A 13,929-nucleotide genomic window follows, 5' to 3' on the forward strand; every position below is an offset into this window, starting at 1 on the left:
TAGGACTTGCCAATAGGGTAGCTCCTAAAATATTGACTTCTTCTTCCACATGGGTGCATGACCCGCTGCATCTTTTGGAACTGGTTGGCTGCCTTGTCCCTTACCAAAAACTACTTTCACATCCTTAACCATCTCAAATACATCTTCTCCAGTTCTGTTGCGAGGCTTGCATCGGTGGTCTGCCTTACCTTTAAAATGCTTTCCTTTCTTTCTAACTAGGTGATTCATAGAAAGAAATCGACGATACCCAAGGTACATGACCTTTCTGTATTTTTTTCAAATATATACTATCAAGGTCATCAAAACAATGTGTGCATGCATTATATCCCTTGTTTGTCTACCCTGAAAGATTACTTAGAGCAGGCCAATCATTGATTGTCACAAACAACAGTGCTCGTAGGTCGAAGTGTTCCTGTTTGTACTCATCCCACACACGAACACCTGTTTCACTCCATAAAAGGAGTTCTTCAATTAATGGCCTTAGATAGACATCAATGTCATTGCCCGGTTGCTTCAGGCCTTGGATGAGCACAGGCATCATAATGAACTTTTGCTTCATGCATAACCATGGAGGAAGGTTGTAGATACACAGTGTAACAGGCCAAGTGCTATGAGTACTGCTTTGCTCACCAAAAGGATTCATACTGTCCGTACTTAAAGCGAACCTTAAGTTTCTTGCGTCTTTTGCAAACTCTAGAAATTCCCTGTCTATTGCTCTCCACTGGGACCCATCAGCATACCACATAACCTTTGCAAGATTTTTTTCTGGGACGTTCTTCCCCCCTCAACATCGCTAGGGTCATCTCGCCTGATCTTATACCGTGATGCTTTACATACGGGGCATTCATCTAAATTCTCGTAGTCCTTGCCACGGTATAGGATACAGTCGTTAGGACATGCATGTATCTTCTTGATTTCTAATCCCAAAGGACAGACGATCTGTTTTGCTTCGTACGTAGTAGTGGACAATTCATTAGGCTTCGGCAGCATTTTTTTGGATCTTCAGTAATTGCCCAAATGCCTTATCGGATACACCATTCTGTGCCTTCCATTTTAACAATTCTAGTGTTGTACCCAGTTTTTTTTGCCCATCCTGGGCAGATGGGTATAGTAATTTCTTGTGATCTTCTAACATGTGGTCAAACTTTGTCTTCTCTTTTTCACTTTCGCAATCTTTTTGTGCATCATGAATGACATCACCAAGAGCATCATCTTCAACAGGTGCGCCTTCTGCACCTGCCTCATCTTCAGCTTCTCCCATTGCTGTATCACCGAAGTCACCGTATTGAGCAATAATGTCGTCAGGCTCCAACTGTTCTTCTTCACCTTCTTCCATCATTATCCCATTTTCTCCATGCGTGGTCCAACAAATATAGTTTGGCATAAAACCCGACTTCAACTAATATGAGTGAATATTTCTAGAGCTAGAATATTCCTTCAAATTCTGACACAAGGCACATGGGCAACATATGAATCCATCCCGCTTGTTTTCCTCGGCCACTCTTAAGAAATAATGCACACCATCAATGAATTCTTTGGAGCGGCGATCGGCATTGTACATCCAATGACGTGTCATTGTCTGCATTGCAACGTAAAATATTATAAGTTTCTAATTTTTATAAAGAAATTAAAGTAACAAATAACCTAAAATTCTCTATTTCTGGTTTTTCTAAACCAACAAAATTAAAAGGACATAAAAGTTCTCTATTTTCTAACTAATCATGAAATGTGGCATGCATACCAGTTATAATTAACTAATTAACCATGTCATAAAGTGAAAATTAAAGAAATATAAGTTTCTAATTTTTAATAGAGAAATTAAAGTAACAAAAACCTAAAAATTTCTATTTCTAATTTTTCTAAACAACCAAAATTAAAAAAACACAAAAGTTATCTATATTTCTAACTAATCATGAAATGTGGTATGCATACTAGTTATAATTAACTAATTAACCTTGTCATAAATTGCAAATTAAAGTATTATAAGTTTCTAATTTTAATAGAGAAATTAAAGTAACAAAAAACCTAAAATTCTCTATTTCTAATTTTTCTAAACAAGCAAAATTAAAAAAGCAAAAAAATTCTCTATTTTCCTAAATAATCATGAAATGTGGTATGCGTACTAGTTATAATTAACTAACTAAATCGGTCAAAAATTGCAAATTAAAGTATTATATGTTTTTAATTTTTTTCTAAACTAATTAAAATAAAAAACATATTACCACTATTTCTCTAAAAAAACGTGTCGCTTTTGAAATGGCGATGAAGCTAATAACCTCTTAAAAACCATAAAATAAAAAACAATATACATAACACTTGGAAATGACATATGCCGCTTCTAAATGTTGAGAAGATGAAGCTAGTGACCTCTTAACAAGTCGATGACGGTGTAGAAACGATGAAATGAATCAATAGCCGGAGATGAGAGCAAGAACAAGCAACTCCAAATGAAGAACACAGCAAAAGAGTGAAGATGGATGGGCTCGGCCACGGGAAGAAGAGTTCAAATATGGGGAGGGACATTTAGTCCTGGTTCCTTTTAAAAACCGGGTCTAAATTCCAACACCAGTCCCGGCCGGTGGGACGGACCGGGACAACAGCTTTTAATCCCGGTTGGTGGTACCAACCGGGTCTAAAGGCTAGGCTTTTGTCCCGGTTGGCGAGACCAACCGGGACTAAAGGTCCCCTCTGCCGATGTCCGACACAATAGCCGTTGGGAAGGGGACTTTTAGTCCCGGTTGGTCTCACAATGTTTTTGTCCCGGACGATGTTTTGGCCGAGATTATTGTTCATTTTGGGCAAGTGACCAAAGGCCTGTTCTGTAGTAGTGTATGATAAGGTGAGACAATGGTAAAAATTAGTTCATCTAATTTGGAAGTGGGCCTAGTTTTTTAATTTTACCAAGCCGAGATGACTAATTATTGGAAATACAATCTTTTTTCATTTACTATATAGTTTAGCACTTGTCAAATCATGCTCCTAGGCGCCGTGGAGACTCCATGGCCGACGTGGGCATCATCGGCCACTCCACCAGCCCGCTAGACCAGCTCTTCGTCCCCTACTGCAAGGTTCGTGTGTAGCATATTTTTCTTAACTTATCATAGAGATAGAGTAATTGACCATATAATACGGGAACCTATTTTCAAGGTATTAATTTGTAGTAACACCGTTAACGTCTCAAGGATAACCACCAACTACAAAAGCATAATCGGAGTAGGAGGATTGTTGGGCAAAAACGCAGCGGACAAAGACATATACTGGTCGAATGTCAAAGTAACAACAACATAGTATACCGTCAAAGTACTGTAGCAATGGGACTTCCTAGAATTAGGGCTTGTTTAGTTCGCAAAAATTTTCAAGATTCCCCGTCACATCGAATCTTTGGTCGTATGCATGGAGTATTAAATATAGACGAAAATAAAAACTAATTGTACAGTTTATCTGTAATTTGTGAGATGAATCTTTTGAGCCTAGTTACTCCGTGATTGGACAATGCTTGTCAAATAAAAACGTGAAACTAAGGCCTTGTTTAGTTCTTAAAAAAAATTTTGCCAACTAAACAAGGCCTTAGATGCGTGAAACTAAGGCCTTGTTTAGTTCTTAAAAAAATATATAATTTTTTTTCAGATTTTTCGTCACATCGAATTTTATGACACACGCATGGAACATTAAATATAAATAAAAAATAATTAATTGCATAGCTTGCCTGTAATTTGCGAGACGAATCTTTTGAGCCTAGTTAGTTTATGATTAGACAATATTTGTCAATACGAACGGAAGTGCTACAGTCTTTATTTTGCAAAAAAAAATGGAACTAAGGTCTTGTTTAGTTGGAGAAAACTTTTGACTTTGGCTACTATAACATTTTTGTTTGTATTAAGTAATTATTATCCAATCATAGATTAACTAATGTCAAAAAATTCGTCTCGAAAATTACTTCGTACATATGTCCAATGGTTTAATGTGACGGAGAATTTTTTTAAAAAAATGGAAACTAAACAAGGCTTAAACAAGGCCTAAGATCACAAACGGGTGTGTCTGTGAATTGATAGCGCATAGAGCAGCATAAATATCCTTTGACCTGAAGGCTCTAGTTAACCGGAATCTGAATGGTGCATCTATCGATCGCATCCAGGTGGACCTGATGAGCAGGCTCTCACCTGTTAGCAATAAACGAAGGCGATACATGTGAATTGACTGAGGCCTTGTTTAGTTCGCAAAAATTTTCAAGATTTTCCGTCACATCGAATCTTTGGTCGCATGCATGGAACTTTAAATATAGACGAAAATAAAAACTAATTTCACAGTTTATCTGTAATTTGTGAGATAAATCTTTTGAACCTAGTTACTCTATGATTGGATAATGTTTGTCGAATAAAAACGAAAGTGCTACAGTAGCCAAAACCCCAAATTTTTGCCAACTAAACAAGGCCTGAAGGATCTCATTCCCATTTAACCACCGTCTACAGTAGTATTCTCTTGAACATCACTAAGTGTTGAAATATAAGCACCTTTCTCGCTTAAGTTTTTGGGTTGAACTGGTCGGTGCATGTAACTCAAAATATGATATTAGAGTCAGAGGTCTCGAGTTTGAATCCTGATTAGCACAATTAATAAATAAAATAATTGTTGTTTGCTCTTATTCCACGTCTGAGGCTTAAGGAAGCCTCCACGTGAGGGGGAGTGTTGAAATATAAGTGAATTGGCCCAGTGGCGGACCCAGAAACAGACCAAGAGAGAAGCTAAATAACATAGCTAATTTTTTTCTCGCTCAATCCAGTATATTAATAGATATAGTTAAGATTGATAATTTAATATTGATTCAAAATGCTCAAATGCAAAAATTCATAGAATAAACATAGGAAAATACCAAATATATAGAATCTTTTGCTAAAAAGAAAACTATTAAAAAAATTTGATCCCAAGAGGGGGTTGCAGCCACCCGAGCCCCCATGTGCGTCCGTCAATGAATTGTCCACCTCTTCTGATCAACTTAAGATTTTGAGTTGAACTAGTCGGTATATGCAACTCAATACTAAGCACATACAAAATCAATCGACAAAAATAAGTCCATGAAACCCGTTCTCCTTCTATACTTTTTTTCGCATATTTCATAAACTGGTCGGTACATGCAACTTAATAAACATGCAAAATCAATCGGCAAAAATAAGTCCATGAAACCCGTTCTCCTTATGTACTTTTTTTTTCATATTTCACATTCCGAGGAGTTTATTAATTTCAAAGTTGAATAGATATGTACTTCAATGCTCCATATTTATGATATCAAATAAATTTCAATATTAATCATGCTAATATATTTTTAGTACATAATGTTTGATACTATTTCCTACTGCCTTTGTTCCTGGATGAATCGATTTTTTTTTTCACGAAGCTAGATACTCACAGTAGATCCACTGCCGCACTGTGGATCTTCAGAGTTCGCACTGACGACTGTAGCCTGTGCAGCCGACGTTACAGAGCAGGAATCGGCGGCCCCGCATGGACGATTGGACATACTCGCTCCACTATAAATAAATATACACATCTCTTCTTGACAAGTAGAAAAATTTTAAATTAAACTAAAAAAATATTAAATAATATCAATATTTATATTTGTGAATAAGTATATTATGAAAGTATATTTTATATTCAATTGATACATATTACATATGTTAAATATTAATATATTTTTATATATATTTAGTTAAACTTAAAAATGTTTAACTTCTCGAAAGATGAGATATGCATTTACTCCCTCAGTCTCAAAAATTTTAGATATCTTGTTTGACCATCTGTTTTATTATAATTTTTTTATAAATATAATCTATTTTGATATGACTTATTTGATTATTAGAGGTACTTTAATAATGATTTATTTATTTTAGAATTTATATAAAAATTTTGAATAAGATAAACGGTCATTGGTTGAAGTAAAAAATGACAGTCTTTTTAAGACCGAGGGAGTATTTGTGGATGGGGAGTACACTTACCACGTTCTCGATCGCGGCAGGCTGGCAGCCCTTATATAATGGCCTTTAGTTCTAAAATTTTTTAGGAAATCGATACTGTAACATTTTCGTTTGTATTTAACAAATATTGTCCGATCATGGACTAACTAGGCTCAAAAGATTTGTCTCGTCAATTCCGACTAAACTGTACAATTAGTTTTTATTTTCGTCTAAATTTAATACTCTATACATACGTTTAAAGATTCGATGTGACAGAGGCCAGTATATACGTAAAAGGTAAAAACTCATGGATTCTGGACCAGTACACTGCTATGCTAGTACCGGAGTACTAGGCCTTGTTTAGTTCACCCTGAAAACCAAAAAGTTTTCAAGATTCCCCGTCACATCGAATCTTGTCGCACTTGCATGAAACATTAAATGTAGACGAAAACAAAAACTAATTACACAGTTTAGCTGTAAATCACAAAACGAATCTTTTGATCCTAGTTAGTCTATGATTGGATAATATTTGTCACAAACAAACGAAAGTGCTACAGTACCGAAAGGTTTTCACTTTTAAGAACTAAACAAGGCCCTAGTACTAGCATGCACATCCAGGCATTCCAGCCTCGGGCGCCGGAAGGACACAAACACCGCATGCAGGGGCAGCACCAGGGGGGAGGGAACATTGCATTGCGCACGCCATTGAAGCGCATTTACGGTGCGTTTGGTGGCATTTAAGCCTGCGTGTGTGCTGTTGTTGTTGTTTTCTCCCTTGCCGGTCCGGCCCGGCGTGGCTGTGCCGTGCGCACCTGGCCACGAGCGTGGCAATGATCAGCGGCGACAGACGAGGCTGCTCCTGCTCATGGCTTATATAAACACCCCCACCCTCCACACGTCTCTGGCACTGCCAGCTTCGTTTCGTCGCCCACACCCCTCCTCCCCCACCCACACACGTACAACAGTCTCTTCATTTGCCGCAACAAAATACAACAGTCTCTTCATTTGCCGCAACAAAAATAGAAACCCACAAAAGCTCCGGTGACCTAGATCAATAACCACCATCTCCACAAACAGGCCAGCACGCAGTAGGTAGCTATATGTCGTAGACGATCGGAGATACCTTGAAAAAGAGGACCAGAGATGGTGTTTCCTGTCATCCTCCCCAAGGTGGCCGCACGATGGCTCTTCACATTCTACCGTGCCGCCAAGAAGCTCAGGCGCCACGCCTTCCAGCTCTACTACCGCAACACTGCCGCCATCGCCAAGCCGCCGCCGCCGTCGTCCTCTGCCGTCTCGCAGCAGCAGGCTGGCGTCGCCGCTGTCGCCGCCTTCAATCCCGACGCCGGCTCCGCCATCCCTAACGCCGCCGGTCGGACCATCGTGTGCGACATGCACGGCGCCCTGCTGCGCTCCACCGCGCTCTTCCCCTACTTCATGCTCGTGGCGTGCGAGGGCGGCAGCCTTCTGCGCGCCATGCTGCTGCTCTGCGCCTTCCCTCTCGTCTGGGCGCTCGGGGAGCAGCGCCGCGGCGGCGCCGGCGTCCGGGTGATGGCGTTCGTCACCTTCGCGGGGCTCACGCCCAGGGACGTCGACCTCGTGGCCCGCGCCGTGTTGCCCAAGCACTACATGGAGCAGCTCAACGCGGTGGTGTACGGCAGCCTGTGGCTCCCGGCCAGGAGAAACGTGGCGGTGACCAGCGCGCCGCGGGTGATGTCCGAGTGGTTCCTCAAGGAGTACATGGCCGCCGACGCGGTGGTCGGCCTCGAGCTGCAGCACGTCATGATCGGCCGACGACGGTACTTCACGGGGTTGCTATCGGGTCCTGCGACGACGGGGCCGTCGGAGCTGAGGCAGAAGGCGCTCAGAGAGGCGTTAGGCGCCGAGGACGACCTCATGGCCGACGTGGGCATCATCGGCCACTCCACCAGCCCGCTCGACCAGCTCTTCGTCCCCTACTGCAAGGTTCGTGCATACTACATGAGATAGAGTGATTGACCATATAATACGGGGACCTGTTTTCAAGGCATTAATGTGGAGTAACACCGGTTAACGTCTCAAGCATAGTAATAACCACCAACTACAAAAGCATCATTAATCGGAGTAGGATGATTGTTGGGCAAAACGCAGAGGCAAAAGACGTACTGGTAATGTCAAAGTAACAACGACATATACCGTCAAATTAAAACAAATACTGTAACAATGGGACGTCCTCAGAATTAGATGCGTGAAATTAAGGCCAGTCTCAATGAAGTTTTATTAGGCAAGTCTAGAGCGCCATGTCAACAAAACTGCACTTTTTACATGAAACGAAGAGGAGAGAGAAGGAAGTAGTTTTACTATGATGAAACCCCGCGGGCGTTGTTTCTCACGCGGCGAAACGGGATGAAATCTCCACTGAGGGCTAAATCGTTTCACCATCTTGCATGTGATCCAATTATTTTGCAGTAATTAAATGCTTTGACCAGCTTAGGAAACGTTAAGGTGAAACTCATGTATTGTGGAGATTGTTTTATTATTCGTTTCATTGATGCCCTGTCAGCGGATTTGTTTTGGAAACAGTGCATTGAAACGAGCCACTGAGACTGGTCTTAGAGTTCCGTAGATACTAAATATTGATGATGTGACACCATATTAATGAAGAGAGATATGATAAAAATTCCATAAGAGTAGAGAAAGTTTTATAGGGATGAAACTCTTCTTTATTGTTTCTAAAATATTCGTTTGTTGGAAATTGAGTGATGGAACTCCCACTGAAGATGTCTTAGGCTGTCTCCAATAGGAGACCTATTTGGGAACGTAGGTTTCCAACACAATACCTATAGCCTCCAACAGACTACCCATACAGAAGACCCATTTTGGATATCAGGAGAGGCATAACCCAAATTTGGGTATTCTCTCTCCTCGAGACCCATTTACAGAGAGTGTTGTCTTTTAGATCTTGTTGTTGGAGAAGACTAAAAATAGGTATGGAACCTTTTACATGTAGCGTTACCTAAAGAACAAATAGGTCTTGTATTTTGGTGACGATTTATCTTAAGACGAAGGGGTGTGTCTGAGAATTGATAGCGCATAGACCAGCATAAATATCCTTTGATCTGAAAGCTCTAGTTAACTAGAATCTGTGTGGTGCATCTACCGCATGAAGGTGGACCTGATGAGCAGGCTCTCACGTGTTAAACGAAGGCGATACATGTGAATTGACTGAAGGATCTCATTCCCAATTAACCACCGTCTACAGTAGTATTCCCTTGAACATCACTAAAAGCAAATTTAATAATACAGCTCGCTTGTTGGCTCTAAGATTACTTGCAGCCTTCTTACAGTCTATCCAACAATAGTTAGCTATTCACTATTAGTACATGACTGACTCAGTTATCTTTCTCATAAAGTTTCTTGGTTTCTGTGCCTTATTTAGTTCACCCCAAAAATCAAAAAGTTTTCAAAATTCTCCGTCACATAGAATCTTGCGACACATGCATGAAGCATTAAATATAGACGAAACCAAAAACTAATTACACAGTTTGCCTGTAAATTACGAGACGAATCTTTTTATCCTAGTTAGTCTATGATTAGATATTATTTGCTACAAACAAACGAAAGTGCTACAGTAGCGAAATCCAAAAAGTTTTCACATCTAAATAAGATCTTACAACCTGCTTCTCCTCTCTCTTCTTTCTTTTCTTCTCCATCTCAACATTTAACCGGTTTTAAGCACATGCAAAATCAATGGGCATATTTCACATTCCGAGGAGTTAATTACTTCTAAAGTTGACTAGATATGTACTCCCTCCGTCCCCAAATACTGCTATTTCTAGCAGATTTTAGACAGATTAGTGTGGCAAACAAAAGACTATCTACTCTCAATTAATTTGGATTCCACCATTTAATCATGCACGTTAAACCATGGTTCTCTGGTTCCAACGAGCTGCATTTAATGTCAACTAAACAGACTTTAACAATTACCATGCACCAAAGTACTACTCCCTAGAAGAAATTAAATGGGCTGGTGGACCATGAAAGTTCCGAGGAGAAATTAATGGGCTGGTGGACCGAGTATGCTAGTAGAAATAGCAGTACATGTGGACAAAATTTTCTCCTAAAAATAGCAGTATTCAGGGACGGAGGGAGTACTACACCAACACTCCATATTTATGGTACCAAATAATATCAATATTAATCACGCTATACTATATTTTTATAGTAAACTTATTTGGATGTACAAATGTTTGATACTATTTCCTACTGCCTTTGTTCCTGATTGAATCAATTTTTTTTGACCATTCACCCGTATTTTGTTAAGAGAAGAAAAGGTCAAAACCAAAGGAATTGAAGGTCGATTGCGAGGAGACATCAACCTTGAACACCAGCCACACACCTAGCTATTGGTTACACTTCTTTTTCTATAAATTTAGCCAGCCATAAAAAGTTTAACTAAAAAGATACCTATATAAATGGATTCATTGAGATGAAGGGAGCATAAATCTAGTTAAATGAAAATTAGTTTTGAAAGACGAGATTTAGGGTGCGTTTGGTGGCATTTAAGCCTCTCTCTCTGTGTGTGCCGTTGTTGTTGTGTTTCTCCCTGCCCGGCCCGGCGTGGCTGTGCCGTGTGCGCACCTGGCCACGAGCGTGGCAATGATTGGCGGCGACAGACGAGGCCACTACTCTTGGTATTCCTATGTACTGTACTACTCCGGCCGGTTCTCTCCCCAAGTAGTAACTGCGGACATGCGGTGTCGTCCCTTCCAAGTGCCTGCCCATCCGGCCATCCCCATCGGCGTACAGCACCTGCATTTGCAATTTGCATTTGTTGAGTGATGAGTAGGAAAGCTGCAGGCCAGCGTACACGTACAGCGTACCCCATGTTTCATCCATGTTGCTACTAGAGTAGTATGCCGTTGTAAAACAGTAGTAGTAACAATTAGCATGGGTATGGTAGATCCATGTAAACCACCTACTTTCCAAAAAATTTTACAAAATTTTTCAGATTCCCATCTTACGACATACATAATATAGATTAAAAAAATAATTAAATGCATAATTTATCTATAATTTACGAGATGAATCTTTTGAGTCTAATTAATATATGATTGGACAATATTTATTAAATACAAACGAAAGTGCTACATATAGTATATTTTATAAAAAAAATCAACTAAACAAGACATAAATGTTCGAACCTAGCTACCAGCGGCGGCAGCGGGGGCACTGGACTGGAGCAGTATTTTCCTCTGCTTACCATAACCGAGAGACCATCGGGCACGATGGATTGGCTCCCAAAGGAGGCCAAAGCCCGTCCGACACGGGCTATTATTGATGTCATGTGTTTCCAAGCACCGATAGGCTGGGTTTTCAAAAGTTACAGGTTCGGTCGCTCGGAGTTTAAGACGTACGTACGGGACAGAAAAAAGGCACCACCCGGGTGCAATTCATGCATGCATTCATGGAAATTTCGAGACCTGGTAGGTACCCCTGCCCCTCCTCAAAATTAGCTGTACAACAAGGTGATCATGATCATCGACAGTGCACACAGCCGTGTGGTGTTGGACGTATCCACAGTGCACAGCACTATCACTAAATCAAATATGGTCAGAGTTGTGTCCCCTGTGATCCATATTAAAAACCCATACTAAAGTCTGAAAAAGAAACTTTTAAGCTATTGGTCTCTGTATTTAATGCTGCTGATGATTCAATCAACATATAGGACTCAACAGTGTCTTAATGTTGTACTCCTACACATGTTGGCATGATTGGTCTTGATTTCTCACTACTCTATGTTTTTTGTAATATATAATTGGGCATAGTATTCAATTGGACCCCTAGCTAGGGTGCATAGTGTTTGTTTATTTTTAGTTAAAGGATTAGTTTGCCACTGTTCTGAAAAATGGGTTACTACTCATTCATGGATTCATAGGGGACCACACTGAAATCTTTAAACAACAAATAATTGGTCCTTTTCGCACATAATTGGAGTATATGTATATGCAGTAGTCGGCAAAAAAACATTTATGAATAGCTTGACCCTCTTTGAAATGCATAAATGTGATATCTAGTCGGAAGAGTCATTCATGAACAGTTGACGGATGATCTCGTTAACCAATTTTAGACTCTATTACGGCCTTTCCGAATACCAAAATTTAAAAGAGAGTTGCGCCGCTGTTCAAGGACGAAATTCAACAATACTAAATAGTGTTGAGTAGGTGTTTAGAACCAGTTACTATTTTTCTTTTGTTTCTTTTTTTAGTAGTCTTTTGGTTTATGGCATGTGTGTCATAGTGGTTTCAAGTCAAGTTGCTATGTAATTAAGTTCTTATAAATCTATTTTGCTTCTTTTTTTCTTGTCTAATAAAAATATGACAAAACTTTTGGGGCGTTTCAAAAAAGAATACCAAAATTTCACAGGAATCCGTTCATTTAGAATAACGCACGGAAAGTCATATTGTTTGTCGTCGGATTAGTTCGGTGCACCGCATATTACTGATCTTATCCATTTTTATGAATATAATCATCATCTCATCGATTCGACATGTAGTAAGTCTTGTCTGGATGAACTCACTGACCACCAGTACGATTGGATCTTCTCGCAGGAAGTTTATGTGGTGAGCAGAGAGAGCACAAAGAACGACAAGCTACCGCGGGACAAATACCCGAAGCCGCTCATCTTCCACGACGGGCGCCTCGCCTTCCTCCCCACCCCGGCCGCCATGCTCGCCTTCTTCCTCTTCCTTCCGCTCGGCGTCATCCTCTCCGTCATCCGCATCAACATCGGCATCGTCCTCCCTTACAAGATCAACTTCGCGGTCGGCGCGGTCTTCGGCGTCCGCTTCCGCGTCTCCGGCCTCCGCGCCGCTCCGCGGGCGCCGGCGGACGACGACGACGGCGAGCCGCAGCTGCAGCAGCAGCGCAGGGGCGTCCTGTACGTGTGCACGCACCGGACGCTGGTCGACCCTATCATGCTCTCCACGGCGCTGCAGAAGCCCGTGCCGGCGCTGACGTACAGCCTCAGCCGGCTGTCGGAGCTGATCGCGCCCATCAGGACGGTGCGGCTGACGCGCGACCGCGCGCGGGACGCCGAGACCATGTCCAGGCTGCTCAAGCAGGGGGACCTCGCGGTGTGCCCCGAGGGCACCACCTGCCGGGAGCCCTACCTGCTGCGGTTCAGCCCGCTGTTCGCGGAGCTTGCCGACGACATGGAGCCCGTGGCGCTGGACGCGCAGGTGACCACGCTCTACGGCACCACGGCGAGCGGCCACAAGTGGCTGGACCCCGTGGCGTTCTTCGCCAACCCGGTGCCCTCGTACCGGGTGGAGTTCCTGGGCGCCGTGCCGCGGGAGTGGACGCGCGCCGGCGGCAGGACGGGCGTCGAGGTGGCCAACTGGGTGCAGCGCCGGCTCGGCGAGGCTCTGGAGTTCGAGTGCACCGGACTGACTCGCCGCGACAAGTACATGATGCTGGCCGGCAACGACGGCGTGGTCGCCAAGTAGAGAGCGCTGCAACAGCTAGCTGGGTGTGTTTTTATTATGCATACTTACATGCATGCTGGGTAAATTATTGTTAAAAAAGCTAGTTACTGTAATTTGCATGGCATCAGTAATGGATCTTTTGGTTCCGTTGTGTAAAGGAAATTTGATTAGCTGCAAAACTAATCAAATACTACTATAGATGCTTGGATTTAAATTCAAATCAAATTAGTATATATTTCGTCTGATCGTTTTGCTGAATCATTTGCAACCCTCGTCAAATTATTTACAGTATCAACCCCTTCCAGCTAATTGTACAACGGGTACAGGAAACCTTCAAACAAATTGTTTAGGGAGTATAATATATAATAAGACGTAGATAAAACTAACCAAAATTTGAGGCAATTCCACCCCCTTAACAGAGCCCACCACTCCAAGAGAGATAAAAGATTATACCGAATCTAAACTCTCTCTCACTCACTCACTTAGGCCTTGTTTAGTTCCAAAAATTTTTGGGT

At 41.7% G+C, this 13,929-nt stretch overlaps 1 protein-coding gene across 1 annotated transcript; it reads left to right on the forward strand.

Annotated features, from left to right (window-relative positions):
• On the forward strand, positions 6,838 to 13,662 carry LOC8085839 (glycerol-3-phosphate acyltransferase 1). The gene is made up of 2 exons (XM_002455962.2): positions 6,838 to 7,913; positions 12,539 to 13,662. Exons 1-2 carry the CDS (start codon positions 7,092 to 7,094, stop codon positions 13,433 to 13,435), a joined length of 1,719 nt encoding a protein of 572 aa, XP_002456007.1. The 5' UTR covers positions 6,838 to 7,091; the 3' UTR covers positions 13,436 to 13,662.

Source organism: Sorghum bicolor, chromosome 3, assembly GCF_000003195.3.
Source record: "Sorghum bicolor cultivar BTx623 chromosome 3, Sorghum_bicolor_NCBIv3, whole genome shotgun sequence".
NCBI classification, from domain to species: Eukaryota; Viridiplantae; Streptophyta; class Magnoliopsida; order Poales; family Poaceae; genus Sorghum; species Sorghum bicolor.